The 16,302-nt window shown below is 37.1% G+C and overlaps 1 protein-coding gene across 10 annotated transcripts in view; it reads left to right on the top strand.

Moving 5' to 3' along the window:
- Nucleotides 1-16,302, top strand: part of CEP128 (centrosomal protein 128) — a 331,255-nt gene that overhangs the window by 96,040 nt on the left and 218,913 nt on the right. For all 10 annotated transcript variants that reach the window (XM_025042159.1, XM_025042162.1, XM_025042160.1 and 7 more), the window contains one exon: nucleotides 9,425-9,775. In XM_025042159.1, coding sequence (XP_024897927.1) covers nucleotides 9,425-9,775 — 351 coding nt within the window. The remainder of the gene's footprint in view (nucleotides 1-9,424; nucleotides 9,776-16,302) is intronic.

The following is a 16,302-nucleotide window of genomic DNA, read 5'->3' as shown; positions in this document are numbered from 1 at the left end:
CTTCCGAACAAGGAGTTTTCACCTAAATACTTAAAATGAACTTGTCATCAATGCCAAGATATAAAAACTCAATCTCTATAATAATTAAAATGTAAAATTATTCTTTATTTTCAGTAAAATGCATATCATACAAACACCTACATAAACTTTATAGTGTAGGTTTCCTCTAGTATATTAAAAGTGTGTGTATGTGTGTGTGTGTACTACAACTCTTGTATCATACATTTGATGTATCTAAAACTGAAAGGATAGCTATTCTAAACATTAAAATAAAAATCTATAGTTAATATATTTTCCTCTAGAATTTAGAAGGAGCTTTCTCAGATATTAGCAAACCGTTTGGGAAAATGGAACAAATTGAACAAGTGGCTTCTGCTCCTCACTAATTTTTCATTAGTAAATAGAGGCTTTACAAATAAATGTATTTCTATTTGGCTTGGCCCTAATTTGGGGTTATTCTTTTCAAACATTGCAGAATCAGAGTATTTGAATTCTTTCAAAAGGCTTTCTTTATGATAGGTGTCTTATCGGATTCTCTTGTTAAGTTTTTCCCTCTTACCCACTCTGCTTTCAACCCCCCTTTCCTACCAACACCAATGTTAAGTGAAAGAAGGTGTTCTTGGGCCGCAGAGAGCGAGAGTGTGGGTGGTTGTTTGAGTTCTGGGATTGGCTGACATGGGCATTCATTTTCAATCTCTGTCACTCTCTTCCCCATCCCTCCCTCTCTTTCTCTCTTTCAATTTATTATTTTCAGTAGCATCTGTTGAATTATCTTCTTTTTGTTCCTTTAGCCACCACCTAATGGTATTTGCTCTTTTTTTTTTGGACAAAGATTCATTGTTAGAAAACATTATATAATCAGATAGAGGGCCACCGAGGAAAGAAATGTAAATATAGATTAGGTGGCATAAATTGTAAAGAGAGGCAAAATTTGAAATAGAGAACAAAGAATTGTTCATATATATCACATTTATTAAAAATAACTGATGTGTCTGTCTCCCCACCTGGGTCGTATGGTTCTGTGGAGCAGTAGCATGTTGAACCATGCCATCTGATTCATCTTATTGAGCTCGGATGCTACTGAGTGCAAGGAATGTTTATTGGACTGAGTAGAAATATACCTGTACTTTATTCAGAAAGACTGAAGAGTTTTTTTCCCTGTCTCTTAAATGCCACAGTTGGTTCTTACCTGTTATAAGCTAGCTTCATAGACTATGATTGCTAAAATTGAATTTAGATAAGAATTGGTTCTTCATGTCCATTCAGATTTTCAGTAATTTTTAATGTTACCGTAATAGTTTAATATCCTAGTGTTAGCATAATGTCCTTTGGTGATTAATCTATCTCAAGCATGTATCTGATCATGGTATTCTGTTGCTGAAAAGCCGCCGAAAGCTCAAACTGGATTAAAGCATCCCCCCCAGCCCGGTTTCTGAGCTTACTTTCCAATCTCTTTTTAGCCGGCTTGAACTATGACTCTTCATGAGCATCTTCCACTGGCCCACTCTGTGGCCCTTGCCTGTGCTGTCTTTGGTCATGAATGCTCATCTCTTTTCCATCAGGGACCCAAACTTTTCTTCATATTTTAGCTCTTTATGAGGTCTTATTGATCAGTTTCTTTATGAGGTCTTGTTGATCAGTTTCTCTTGAACTTACTAACCTAAATCCTGTTTCTACTTGCTACCATTGATGTTGCTTCCCTCCTGCTCGATCATATTTGCCATAGTCAGTATTTCTCATGCACTACTCTTCTCAGTGTCTTGAGCATAGAAGGGGATAATAGTTTGTGCCTGGTTTTGTTTTAACTCAAGTCAACCTTATGCTGTGATTTTCCTTTCTCAGTTTCAAAAAAGTTCCAGAAACATCTAGAGATTGTATAATTCATATTCAAGATTTCCTCCTGTCTCAGAAAGGAACATGTCACCTTATATAATTATTAAGGAGTTTATTTGGCTAGTGTCCTAGTCAGTAATATAGTGAAGTGGAATCAATATTCGTTTGAATATTGGAGACCTGTGGCTAGTCTTTTCTCTGCCTTTCTCTAGCTCCCTTATCTTGGATTGATCATTTAACTTCCTTTGCCTCACTTTCCTCATCTCTAAAATGTAGGCATTGGATTACCTCTCTAATTCTAACATTATTTCTTGTTAGTAATAAAAACTTATCATTATGGTGTTCCTAAAATGTGCTAGTCACTCTTCCTGGTGTTTTATCTAAGTGATCTCATGCAGGTCATCATTCTTCTGAGACATAGATATTATCGAGTCCATTTTATAAATTTAGTTGCTTTGGTTCACAGATAGTAAGCAGTTCTTCTAAGGTCATAGAATGGCAGAACTAGGATTTGAATTCAAGTCTGAGACTCATGCTTTCCATGATATGCCACTGTCTCTCTAAGGGACGTTGCTTGTGAGTCATTAAAGTCTATCTGTTTTCTCATTACCTATACAAGTTTCCAAACGAAGTACATAATATTGTAGATGGAAATTTTTATTTAAAATGTACATTTTTCAGAGTTCCCTGGCTTATTTGGGGCCAGATTTTTTGTCTTTATCTGTTTACTAAGGTGCCTAATCTCTTGTGTGCATTCACTGTCAAGTAAGAGTAGAGGAGAAATTGTATTATATTGTGTTTTAGTTACAACAGTAAACAAATAGTCATTGTTGCCATGTACATAGCAGTCTATGTTTTGTCTCTTAACCCCTATATGTTTTAAATATAGGCCTAGCAATTTTTTTTCATGAATACGACAGAAAGCAAGCAGGTGGTTGAGAAGATTTTCGTATGCTAGACAGAGATGATTTTTTTGTTTGTAAATTTGCTCCATTATTTTCCTACCTTGTCCAGTTTTTCCACTGTTGTAAGTTCAAGTTGATAAATATCCTTTTGTAGTCAACATAAGTAAAATTATCTTAGATATGTGATCACTAAAAGCTAGAATTTATGGTGGATCCTAGCCACCATATTATTTTTTAAATACAATATTTTTTTTCATTTTCTATTTTCATTTTAATGTTTTATTCATAAGAGTAGGCTGTCTGTAGTTTTCTCAGAATTTGAATAAAACTACTGCAGCAATTAGAAAGGGAGCTAATGGCAGCCAGAGCCAATCAGTTTCAAAGAGAGAGAGTTCTTTTCTGTCATCTTCTAAATGCATTGTTTTATAGGTATTATTTACAGTTAATTGTTTTTAATAAAGAACTCATTTAGGGCCTCATTATCTCCTTTTCTCTTCTGTGTATTCTTTGGCCTTTATAAGAAAAGAGTTAACACAGTAGGCCTGAGGCAGCTTTTCTAGGAGGGCCTGTTTACAAAGTAAGCCCTTGTCTGGCATGTGGGAACTTGAATGATAATCAGTTCTCGTAGGGAAATAGAAATTTTTCGTAAATTATAAGGCCAGCTCACTGTGCCTAGACCTTTTGTACAATGTGGTTTATGCTGAACACCTTCCTTCCTTCTGGAAGTTTGGAATTTTGGTACATACTAGGCAGACAGCGCCTAAGAGACTAGGCCCTAATTAAAACTTTGGGTATTGACACTCTAATGAGATTTTTGGGTAGACAAACTTCAGAATTGTCATCAGAGTTCACTGCTGGAAGCATTGAATATGTCCTGTGAGGCTCCACTGGGGGAGGAGTCTTGGACTCTTAACACCTGGTTTCTGCTGGACTTTACCCATGTCCTCTTCCCTGTGCTGATTTTGCCTTGCATTTTTTACTCTAATAAGTTTCAGCATTAAGTATAACTATACGCTGAGTCTCACTGTCACCGCTGGGGCAGATGGGAGTTCAGGGTCGCAGCAACGGTAGGGGGTGGGGAGAGGGATAACGACAGCGCAGACCTGTAGTTAGCATTTTTCCTCGGTTTTTCCTCAGATGACACAGTGAAGAATCACAGGTCATTGAGATTTAATAGTTTTATTAAAAATATGTTTTAGAAAAACAAAGAATGCCCTAAGCAGACACATGGTCCCAGCACTGTAACCAACACAAAGGGGCCAAAATGGCCACAAAAGGACAAAAAGGCCACAAAGGGCCACCTACAAGAGAGAGAACTCAAAAGGGCAGAAAGGGTGGGGAGCCCCGAAGGGCAAAAAGGGAGAGGAGCACAGAAGGGCAAAATGGACTCAGAAGTGGGCATGTCTGCCTTATATTTGGGCCATGATGGGGTGGTTCCCAAGACATTCCTAGGTGATTGGCAAGCGAGACCATTTTGATTGACACTTGGCTGCTATGACTTTGACCATTGGGGTGTTCTTTGGGCAATCTCTAGGCTGGGCCCCTATTCCTTTGTTCCCCTGTTGCTCTTGTCTGACTACCTACCTAACATTGTGAATACGTCTAGCAATCACCAAACCTGAGACCCTCAGGCAACTACTCATTAACATTTTTTTTTTCCTCACCTGGAGAAGGAATGAAAAAGAGAAAAACGGAATTTAAATGTATAAAGTGTGAGACTAAATTGGAGCTTTTATAAACCTTTTGGTAATGTACCGTGAAGGGTAGGAAAACTTGTCACCCAAAGTTTGCTACTTCGTCATATTTATTATTTTGGGCTGAAGGCACTTGGGAAATAGTAGGTACAGGAAGGGCTCTCTAACCTGTTTCTACCTAAAAGCAGATCACAATATTTTCCATGAGGAGGGAGCCCTCCAGAAAGAGAAGAACATTCTTATCATTGGAGATTGAGAATTGATGCCAAAATGTGCCTACCCTGAAAGCATTTTTTTATGGATTAATGATGTGTATATATACTCGTGTGCTCTTTCTATGTATATGTTTGTGTATGGAAAGAATTGTTATGAGGGTTCTGCAGTATACTCTTTAGATTGATGGGTCAGAAATGTTTATTACAATTAGATTATTCTGGTTGTTTATTTGAGAAAGATGGATTAAAGAAAATGTCCAAGCAATGGCTGAATAGGGTCTGCCAAAGAATGAATATAGAAAGGGATTCTACAACAGGTTTTATCTGAAGCACCAAAACAGACAGACTTGATGGAGGTGAAGCAGTAGCAATAGTTTCCAGACTCAGGGCAGTCAGAGGTGGTGTCTGTCCATCCAGGTCAAATTCAAAACTTTCCCATCAATAGTGAGAATCACAGTCATTTTCAATAAGACCCGCATCATTTTCTGTTTGTTTACACTCATATAGCCAGTCAGTGCCATGATGTTTTCAAATACCTTTCTACGTGAATTATTGTGTGTAATATGTTAATGTGAAAGTGTGCAATTTTTAAATGTGAAAAGAAAAGAATTTATCTACTTAACCTTTGGGTGAGTGTATATCAATCTTGTGCCTATTCTTGTTGTCTATGGGGATTACCTAATTATGCAGTTAGGTCTTTGAAGGTCTGGGGTTTAGAAGATCAGTCTCGGCTTCAAAAGAATCACTTATATCTCTGTCTACGTACAATATACTTACGTACCAAGATATTTTGTAGATGGGATAATGTTTAATACTGGAACTCTGTATAGTTATCTCTGTTTAAAAGATAAATGGTTCAGGTGTCCAGAAGAGCGAGCGTGTCAGCTCCAGGAGAACAGAATTTGGCTGGCCAGCAGTGCAACGGAGAAGCCCCTCCTTTCCTTGGCACCCAGGCATGAACGTAAAATTCATGGGCACGACTACAGGTCCTCTCAGTTGCAAACTCAGTTATAATGTCGCAGGAAGAAAACTGTCAGTCCACCTTCCAAAGGGTTAGGACTCTTGTTCAGTGACTTAACTTAGGTCAGGAGTTATTTCTAGGTGGGAAGAGCCAAAGAATATTCCATTTTCCTTTTCTTGCAGTTGAAAACCACATTCAGTGGAGACTTGTTTGAAGCTAGGTGATGCCTAGGCTTTCACATGATTGGATGTTAATGGCATTGTTTTTGTCATGCAGATGTTTGTGGAAATCTGGCCCAGAGCATTTACAGATATGAGAGGTCATTCACACTGGCCACAAAGACTCTGGCTACTGTCTGTTTAAATTCTGACGTTTCTGTGAAATCCTCAGAGTGTTTAATCCTTCGCAATAGTATCATTACAATTTTCTGTAAGAGAAATATTACTTATTTATCCTAGTATTGCTAACCTGTCAGTATAATAAATATTGGAACCAAGATATGGTAAACTTGAAAAAAAAAAAAAAAGATAAATGTAGAAGGGACCCAGGAAAGGTGATTATGAAATAATAGGAAGAAAAAGGTGAAGCGTATTATAAAACTCAGGGAAGAAGAGAGACTTAAGAATGAGAAGAGGTAATTGACAGTGTCATATACTATAGGGAATTTGGGAAAGATTTTTAAAACAGTCCATTATATTTGGCTTTAGGTGATCTTTGGGGATCTTGATGAGAACTATTTTAATTGTATGATAGGGATGAAAACCAGATCCACAAATCAAGAAGTGAATTGCAAATAAGATTGTGAGGCATCTAGTGTGGACTGCTCTTTCCAGCAGTTTGACTTAACAGGAAAAAGAGTACTGGTACTGGCTAGAAGATTATGTTGGATTCATACAGATTTTGTTTTGTTTCATTAAAAAAATATTATTGTGAGCTTTTAAGATGGGAGTAGAGAAAAATCTTGTAGGTAAAGATAGGTTGAAGACAGGGAAAAGGGCACAGTTGACATAGTGAAGCCCTTGATGGATGTGGGAGGAGGAGAGATTGGCCATTGTTAACTTTCAGGATGGTACATCTAGGGAATTTGGGGAGTATCTTGCCTGATAGCCTCAATTTTGTTTCTCAAGGAGGAGCTATGTTACATACTAGGGATGAGTGAAAGGAGATAGGACATTTTGGAACACCCACTGTGTGGGCTGGGTAGAGGCATGCGGAGGAATTTCTGGGCACTGAGGAGTTGGCTCTCAATGTGCCATCGCATCAATTGACACTCCTGAGTGATCTTCCTTAGAAGACTCAGTAATCTGACATAGGAAATATTTTAGTTCCCCCAGAGCTGGCGCTTTTGCTATTTCGGTTTAGTGGATGAACAGTTTTATAAAGGAGTTTGAGATGTGAGCCAGAGAGTGGCTAAAATGAAAATGAAGGAAGATAGTTTAAAGAGCCTTCATTTAAAGCCGGCAAAAGGAATACTAAGGGAGTGATTATCTTGACAGCGAAGAGTAGTTGTACAGAAGTAAGGGAGTGAGGGAACTGGGCAGATTGGTGGATAAAGCCAGAGGCTCGAGAAAGAGGGGAGGGGAAAGAGGTAGGAGGAGACGGTGGGAGAAGCGAGGTTGGGACATACCTCTTACTTCAAAGGTGGCAGTCTTGGAAAAAAAACACTACGATAGGACTATGGGAGTGAGCGAGTGAGCGAGTGAAGAGGCTTGGAGCTGGGGTCATCTGAGATTCTGGAAGCTTAGCAGAGTTGAAAACATGAGCCCTGGAACCAGACCATCTGGGTCAGAATCCAGTGCCCTCACTTAATAGGTATGTGATCTTGGGAAGATTCTAAGCCTTGGTTACCTTTCACTAAAATTGAGATAAAAATAGTGCCTTACTTTAGTTTTGTGGTGGGATTGACTGAGGTGATTTATATAAAGTATTTGTACAATTCCTTGCAAAACTCAAGTGCCCAATAAACTTTAGTAGTAGTAATTTTATTATTATTATCACTATCATCATTATTATTACTATTATTGCTAGCTCTTTTTCATTTAAAACTCAGCTCATAGGTCACCCCCTAAGGGAGCCTATCCTCAGCCACACTGTGGAATATAGACTCCTTCAGCTGTCTATCACATTTTAGCACCTAGTATTGTCCATGTTGTAATTTAGCTGTTTGTGTGAATATCTCCCCAGTTAAATTATTAGCTTCTTTGATGATGAATCCAGATCTTATTAACCTTCCTGTAAATTATGTGCCTAACACCATTCTCCCAAATGTTTGTCAAAAAAAAAAAAAGGGTACATCTCTGTTGATGTAGAAATCATTTGGAGATGGCTTGTCAATAAAGCTGATTTCTAGCATGGTGGTAAATGTTAGATAAGGGCAAAGGGGTAAACCATCATCACAAGGGCTTTTTGATCTTCATTTAGAATTTTCCATACAAACAAGTGTACAGTTCTTCAATTTACTGTTTTGTTTGGGTGTATAAAGGAGTGATTCATCTCTTCCAGTCTGCATTGAATTTAGCAAACTGAGCAAATGCAAACCCGTTGCTCAGAAAATGAAACTTTTTTTTGAGGCATTATTATTATTATTATCTGCCATAATGTCAAGCCATAACTATTATTATTATTATTATTTGCCATAATGTTAAGCCATAACTTTAATCAAGAGAGAAATTATATTTCAAGAATAATGGAATCTGGAACTGAAGATTCTGCTGTAGAGCCAGAGGCAGTTGGTAAATGCTTGCAGTCTATTTGTAGGTGCCTTAGTACAACGTAGATTCTTTTTTTTTTTTTTTTGGTCCAGCTGGCAGTCTGTTGAACCCAATCTTATTTGGACACATGACTTTTCATGTTAACTTTGTTACCCTGGGTATTTGGAAGCTAAGACTCGGGAGGGACCACTCATGGGACACATTATAAGCACTTATTTCTGAATTTGTCACTCCCTTTCAAAGTTTTACAATAGTGGCTTAATATTAATGATAGCAATATTATTTTATTTGTATAAAATGTTATATAAAAGCAATGTTCTTTCATTTTTGAGGTTAAAAATTGAACTTTACCTGTTCTATTAAAATTAAAACTGTATATGAATCATGATGATTTAGTGTAACTTCCAAATGTATTATTGACCAACTGTGTTGTAGGGTAGCTAGATTTTAAGAACTCATATTCTTTTCTGGATTGATAAGTATTTCAAATAAATTTAATAAGTTTATTTAAAAATTCACTCCACAGTGATTCTTGTAAGCTCGAGAAAAGTCCATCAACGCATAATTTATATTGACTTAGCTGGAAATAACCTATGTATCAATCCTTTAGTGAGAGCCTTTTAAACAGACTTTGAAATCCAGTATTATTTAAACTGATGTTTCTATCATCAATGCTTATTTTTTAGTTACGGATTTTTATTTTAACAAATTTTAGGTGCTGCCAGAAAGTGGAATATTATATACGATTGCTATGATTATATGACACATTTTAAAACATTGACATTTCTTCCGTTGACCAAAACACTAAGTTCTTACTAAAGTAATGCTATTGTTTTCTCATCAATAAGACTATCTATTTTAGTGATGGTCAAGTGGAAAATAAATGATGTAATCTAAAAAAGAATATTTCTGTAAAAAATTATTCCCAACTAATACTATTATAAAATATATAGAAAGGGACTTATATTTTTTAGATTGGTTGCTACTGAAATTTAATACAGGTGATTCCCATTTCAGTGACATTAGAGATTCTTATTTGATGTTATGTCATGCATCCAGTTTTGGTAAGATTATGTTCCTAATATTTCACATGCTTTATTCCTAGAATTTAACACGTGAATTGGAGAACAAGGAAAAACAGCAACTAAAGATGTTGGATCAACTTAAGGAGATCCAGAATCACTTTGAGACATGTGAGGCCAGGCATAAGCATGCTGACCTCCAGATCTCAGAGCTGACTCAGCACGCTGAGGATGCAACCAAGCAGGCTGAGCAGTACCTCCTCGAGTTCCAGCAGTCAGAGACCCTGAGACAGGAGGCAGAGAAGAGGAGAGAAGAGCTGAAACTGAAAGCTCAGGACTCCATTAGGCAATGGAAGCTGAAGCATAAGAAGTTAGAGCGAGCATTGGAGAAACAAACTGACACTCTTGATCAACTGACAGACAAGAATAATCAGGTATAAAAACCAAATTCCATTCGTTCATCTCTCCTTTGAACAAACACTCGAGTGCCATGCTGTGCATATAATCTATCAAGATGTCCTTGATAGAAGAGTGTTTATATCTTGACTATTTCAAGGTAAAAGGTAACTTAGTTTTTAAAATCTTTTTAAAGGCTTGTTAATAGTTTAACATTCCGTGGCTTTGCAGAGTTGGCCCTTAATATAGATCTAACCCCCTCCCCCAGTTTTGTTTTTGGTTCCCTAAATCGAAGTTTTTCTTTAATATTCAAGTGGAAGAAAATTATGAAGTCTTCCTTAACATCACATGACTTTTCACCTAAAGCATATATTTTAGAATCTCATTTATTCATATATTTCAACTTAAGTATTTGTTAGAAAGAAGCATTAAAAAATGCAAGTAGATACTGCTGGACCATTTTCTGGCAGCCACTATAATGGGTTCAGTTAAATGAGTGACATTGATAATCTCAGTGACTGAGCAGTATTATCAGATCACAAGCCTCTTTAGGATTCTGCTTTCATGCCCTTTTGATAGCAACAAAAAACATTTCACTGATCTGTCTATGCACTTCACATCATCTTCTCTCTTGTATAATCAGTTACTTTAAATGGATTTTATGCTCCTTTGTTGATTCTCAGCTATATCTTTGGGTTGAATTAAACCCAGATGTTTATAAGATAATAAGCAAGAAAGTCATGATTGATTTTTATCCATGTTTAGTCTTGGTTTATCATTTCTGCTTCATCATTTGTCACTTGTCAAGATCTCTGAACATTCCAGAAGAATAATCATTTGGAGAAGTTGGCTTTCTTTCAAAAGAAAACAAAATGTAGAGCAATTATATTTATAAAATCAATTGTCAGAACTTAAGAGTGACAGATGCTTATTTCAGATAATCTGTCATGGAAAAGATGCTTTACCTTTTAATTATGAGTTTCTTGGACATATAGCAGATGGAGGAAGTGATCACTTTGCACTCACTCGAGTGCTTTTTGTTTTAACCCATATGACTCATACTGCGTGACAGGTTGTCCTGAGGTAAAGCAGCTCTAAAGCTTTCAGACTTGAATTTGAACTGATTTGATCCAGGGAAACTGTTCTACCTTGATTATTCTGTTGTCAGCCTGGTCTGCCAACTGGTTCAATGAGCCTGCGCATACGGGAGGTGGTAGCTAGAGAGAAGAGTGGTTGGGGGAATTGATTGATTGAGAAACATCTGGAGATTTTACTTAATTAGAGGAAATTTAGAAGGGTCCATGTCATCAGCCAATATCCTAATCCATGGCGCTGAGAGTTTTCTAGATTGAACTTTTCAGAATATTAAAAATTGTTAAACAATCATTTCCCAGAATACTCCTGATATAATTATTTTTATCATTTAGCATTGCTAATGATAAGCAAAGAAGTAGTTTTAAAGTGATTGCCACAGTTAGGGTGGTATCACAATTATCACAGCAGGCATTGTAATTTCCACTTTAAAAGCCTTAAAAATTAATGCAGCATGTCGCAGTTCGAGCAATGGTTAATCAGGAAGAAAGGGTAATAGATATTTCACTGCAAATTCAAGTGTCCAGTAAATCTGTGATGTTGAAATACGTTGCAAATAATTTTGGAAAAAAGTATTATTTTAAATATCTTATTGAATAATACCTCTAACAAGTATTTAATTCTTAATAAACTTCCAAATCTACCTTAAGGCATTAGTCATATAGCCTACTCCTTTGTTTGTTTTTGAGGACTAATGGTTTTCAAAAAGTGACTCGAGGCTATATCTGGAAGTGTATATTAAGATAAAAATGATACTGGTTGACAAAACACATTATGACTTAAAGAATAAATTATTTAATAAGTAACATTGTTGAGCCATTCCATATGGTCAAAAGATATAATCTTTGACTTTTTAAAATAGTTCTGTGCCTACTTTAAAATAGTTCTGTGTCTCTTTTTCTAGAATAATTTATCTTCTGCTTTAAGATTTGCCAGTTAAAAATACATTAGAGGGCTAAAGGCTTTTATGCTCTTAAAACTATCCTGATTTATTTATTTATTCTTTTGCTTTCTACGTTTTGAAATCTTGGTAAGATTATCAGCTATATATCGTATTACAAAACTATTACTAAAGGATATGGAATATCAAACAAATGACATGTTGCAGAAAAATCAGATTGTATACTTCCCTTAGAAGACAGTGGCATGGTGTTTACATCTGGGAATCTTGATATTCTTTAGGAACATAGGGATGCACACATTTTGGGAGACCTAAAATCTTATAGATACAAATAATCTATACTCTTAAATTGTGATATTTTTGTTTTTATTTTTAAAAAATTAATTTAATTTTAAATTATATAGTTAGTATACAATATGATATTAGTTTCAGGCCTACAACATATATAACGGAATATTACTCAGCCATAATAAATGAAACCATTGTTTTTTTCTTTTAAAGTGCTGTCTGAAGTCATTGGTTTTTATATATGCTTTGAAAATGATAAAGAAAAAAAACTTGGATACTCTTCATTTTGTATGCTTTTCTGAATGTTTCCAAATCATATTCCTTTTTAACATGGATAATGTAAATGCCTCTTAACTTTTATGTGTGTGTGTGTGTTTTCTGAATTGACAGAATACTTGGCTTGCCCATGTATTGAGCTTTTTGCTTGATAGTCGTTGACTTCAAGAATCTTAAATTGTCATCTTTTCCTTCTGTGTAGTGCCTTCATGCTGAGGAAACAAAGACTTATATGTAATATATACTGTTTTTTAAAATCTGAATTTGTAATGGTTAAAAAGTATGAAAGATCAGTGCTAAAGTACATACTTTTTAAACATGTATACAGTCCTATCCAATGTAATTTAAGAAAGGCTAGATCATTGATATAGTAGTATAATACAGCAATCTGTCTGTATGTTCCTTCACATGCAGAAAAATAACTTTTTCCTTTTAAAATTTCCTTGTCTACCTTTTAATTGATTAAAAAAAATAAATTGCATCTACTTTGTGCTCAGGCCTTTGAGGAGTTGATTCCTGTTTCTGTATCTGCCATGATTTTAGACAGTATCATTCTTCTGGCTTCACACAGCCATTTCAATCCTTCTTTCATAGCCTTCCCTTACAACTGTTCTTGTTTGAAAGCTGGGTTTGCTTGGTTGGAACATCGTCTTCCCTTCATTCCAGACTGCTCCTTATTTTTCCATTATGCCTCCACATTTCTCAAGGATTTTCGCACCTGGATATCTCCTCAGCCTGTTTCATTATGTGTAATAGTTGCCATCATCTGCACAGTTCAAGTCAGCAACCCATCGAGCTCTGTGTCTTTATACTTCACTAGTTTCCTATTTTACAGTGACCTTCAAACCACTCAACAGCTAAGTTCTGTGACTAAACTTTGTTATCATCTGTAATTTCTGTATGTTCAATTGTTTAGTTCCAAAATTCCAGTCTCTGATCTTACACATTTCTTTTATCTTCCTTTTGCCTGGTTTTAAGAATTGTGGTCTGATTTTGATCTTCCTACATTCCCCCCTGGTTGACTAGCCATTTACTGGAATCAGTATTTTCCTGTCAGACTGGACTTCATGAAAAGCTACTGTGATGACATGCTCACAGGCGTCTTCAGTTTCTTCCCTCCACCTCACGCCTCTACCTTTTACTGATCTTCAGTCTGGAATCAACCCAACTCCCCACTTTTTCCGTTCGTGCTCCTGAATAGTACTAGCAAAACTTACAAAGAAATGTCACTTGGCTCCTGTGGTGGTCTTGGTAACATCCCCCACCCCAGTCCATCCCATCCCATTAAAAAGTTAATGTAGGCACACAGCTCTGTTCTGCTCAGTGAGCTATGAAGTCTGTCGGGGGAGTTTCTGGTAAACATTTACTCATTCTTCAAAAAGATACACAAGAAAAGAGCTTTTCTCCTTCTCTAGATATTGTTGTATTTGGCTGTGATGCCGGGGCTGGCTGAAGTTGTCTTGCTATGGTCCTGAGAACGAAGTCGCACACAGAGGTGGGTATTGCTGAGGGAAATGCAGAGAGCTGGATCTAGAGCTCTGACATGCTGTGTCTGGAGCAGTGCTGCTTTCAGAATGATAATAAGTTACCTGGTGGATTAAGCTAGCTCGAATTGGCGTTTTCTCTTTCTCTCAGCAGAAGAAATTCAAGTTGATGTGAAGCATCAATTCTAGGAGTGAGGAGCTATGCGTAAAAGACCTAAATGTAGGATTGACTAAGTGGAGAAGTGGGGTGAGGACAGGGAGGGTCATATCTTTCTAAAGGGAAAGTTGGCAAACCTTACTATGCAACTGGAAGTAGTTGGTTAAACTGTCAAATTTTATACCTTGGGGCATTGATGCTGTGCCTGAGTACGGTATTAAGTGACCAGAAGGAAAACTTTAGGATGCTGGAGTGTGTCACGTTGTTATTGCAGCTTTCAGAAAGGTCCTACAAGAGAAAGACAAGTATGGGTTGAAAGCAGTCTGTCTGAAAGCAGATGGCAAGATTGTTTGGTGTGGGGAGACTGAAAATCTATAATTTGTAATCCAAATTTACTGAGTCTGATAATTTGGAGTCTTTTAGGGTTGGAAAAGCCAAATTATTTATCCATGCCGAAGTTAGTCCAAGGGAGAGAGGGAGAGTAGGAAACTCAGCAGAAATAAATATGAGGTAAAAAAGCAGGCCTTTTTCAAGGACTTCTGTTTGAGCATTCCTGGCCGGACAGAGGGGCCCCAAGTCCATTGTTCTGAGTTCCCTCAAGATAAAGGCTATTTATCTTAGGGCTCCTGGGAATGTCTAGGATATTGAGCTGGTGGTTAAGACACTGACATTTTCAGACTCAGAGACAACGTCTAGACAAAATGTTGGGCTGTGGCTACTAACCAAGCAATTAACCAAAAGCAAATGGGTAGAACTTACTTAGTTTTTAGTATCTGTATTGCCAAAGAAATTCTAAACTTGACCAACATAGTCTGTGACTGTCACCTCTGTCATGAATTGATGTGACGCTTAAAGCACTCATGCGGGGATTGTGGGTGGTGGGGGGAGGGCAAAACCTGAAGAATTGTAGAGTAGCAGAGCCCGAGCTTTGGAGGACTCTTCCTGAACCACCAACTCTCTGGTCTTCCTGCTGTGTGGGAGAAATAAATATCATTGCTGTTTAAGCTAACTTTAGGTAGACATTATAGTATTTTAAATCAAAGATGTTTTACCTGCTAGAGCTTCATCTTGGAAATATGATTTTTATCTTCAGGATTGCATGGAGGAGTCTCTTTCCTTATGGCCAGGAGGCTAGATTATCTGTTCTAAAAAATAATCACTATATTTAAGCCTCCTCCCCTTATTCTCAGGCCCCTTCCACATTATCCTTACAGCTAAGACTTGATTCTGTCAGTTTTCATCTTCCCTAGTGTGGTAAGAAGGGTGACCTCCCGGAGATGTCTCACCTTAATTCCTGGAACCTGTGAACATGATGAGATTTCACTCCCATGATTATTGATCTCAAGATAAGATTATCTGGATGGGCCTAATCTAATCACAGGAGCTCTTAAAAGCAGATACATTTTTTCTGGCTTTGGATAGAATGGGAAGCTAGAGGGATTCAAAACATGAGAAAGATTCATTGTGGTGTTGCTGGCTTCAGAGACAGAGGAGTCCATGAGCCAAGGATTGCGGGTGGCCTTTAGAAGCTCAGAACAACCCTTGGACCAAACCTAGCAAGGGAACAGGGACCCAAGTCCTAAATCCACAGAACTAAGCTTTGCCAACAACATAAATGAACTTGGAAGTGAGTTCTTCCCCAGAGCCTCCAGATGAGAGTCCAGGTCAGCCGACACCTTGATTTTAGCCTTGGGAAACTATTGCCAGGTCTTATGAATGAATACCTCGCAGGGAATTATGACCTGTGGAAATAGTGAGATAATAAATGAGTATTGTTTTCAGCGACTAAGTTTGTTGGAATTTGTTACACTACAATAGAAAAGTAATACATGTACCCTTAGGCTTATCTATATTTCTAGCCATTTTTCCTGCATTACAATCTTTCCAAAGTGAACTCGTTTATCTGTGTTCCAGAGTCTTTTCAATCCAGGGACATTGACTTATCGGTTAACCCCTCTTTTTCCAGTTTCGATCACTCTCTTGCATTAATACCTCTCTGAGGTCCTGGATTCTCTTTGAACCTAAATCTCACCCGCACTTTTTGGTTCCCCCTTTCCCACTAGTCTTCACAAACCAATTATATATCTTTATCGTTATCTTTATAAAGACAAGTAATTTCCTTAAGGCCATAAAACTACTTATAACTGGACAGAATCAAAATCAGTTCTCTCTCGTCGGAGCTCAGATGCCTAATCACCCACCTCCTTTCATTCTTTCTCATGTTAGCTTCATGCCATTTCTCCCTGTTTGAACCAAGAGGGATTTGAGGAAAAAAAAATTTTTTTGAGTGATCGATCATTACATTTTATCAAGAATTGCTTCACACTGAAGTATTAAAATGCAAAGTATAAAAATGCCTCCCAAGTA

This window comes from Pteropus alecto, unplaced genomic scaffold (genome assembly GCF_000325575.1).
Source record: "Pteropus alecto unplaced genomic scaffold, ASM32557v1 scaffold8, whole genome shotgun sequence".
NCBI classification, from domain to species: domain Eukaryota; kingdom Metazoa; phylum Chordata; class Mammalia; order Chiroptera; family Pteropodidae; genus Pteropus; species Pteropus alecto.
Note: the sequence above shows the minus strand (reverse complement) of the source record. Positions and strands in the feature narration are given on the sequence as shown.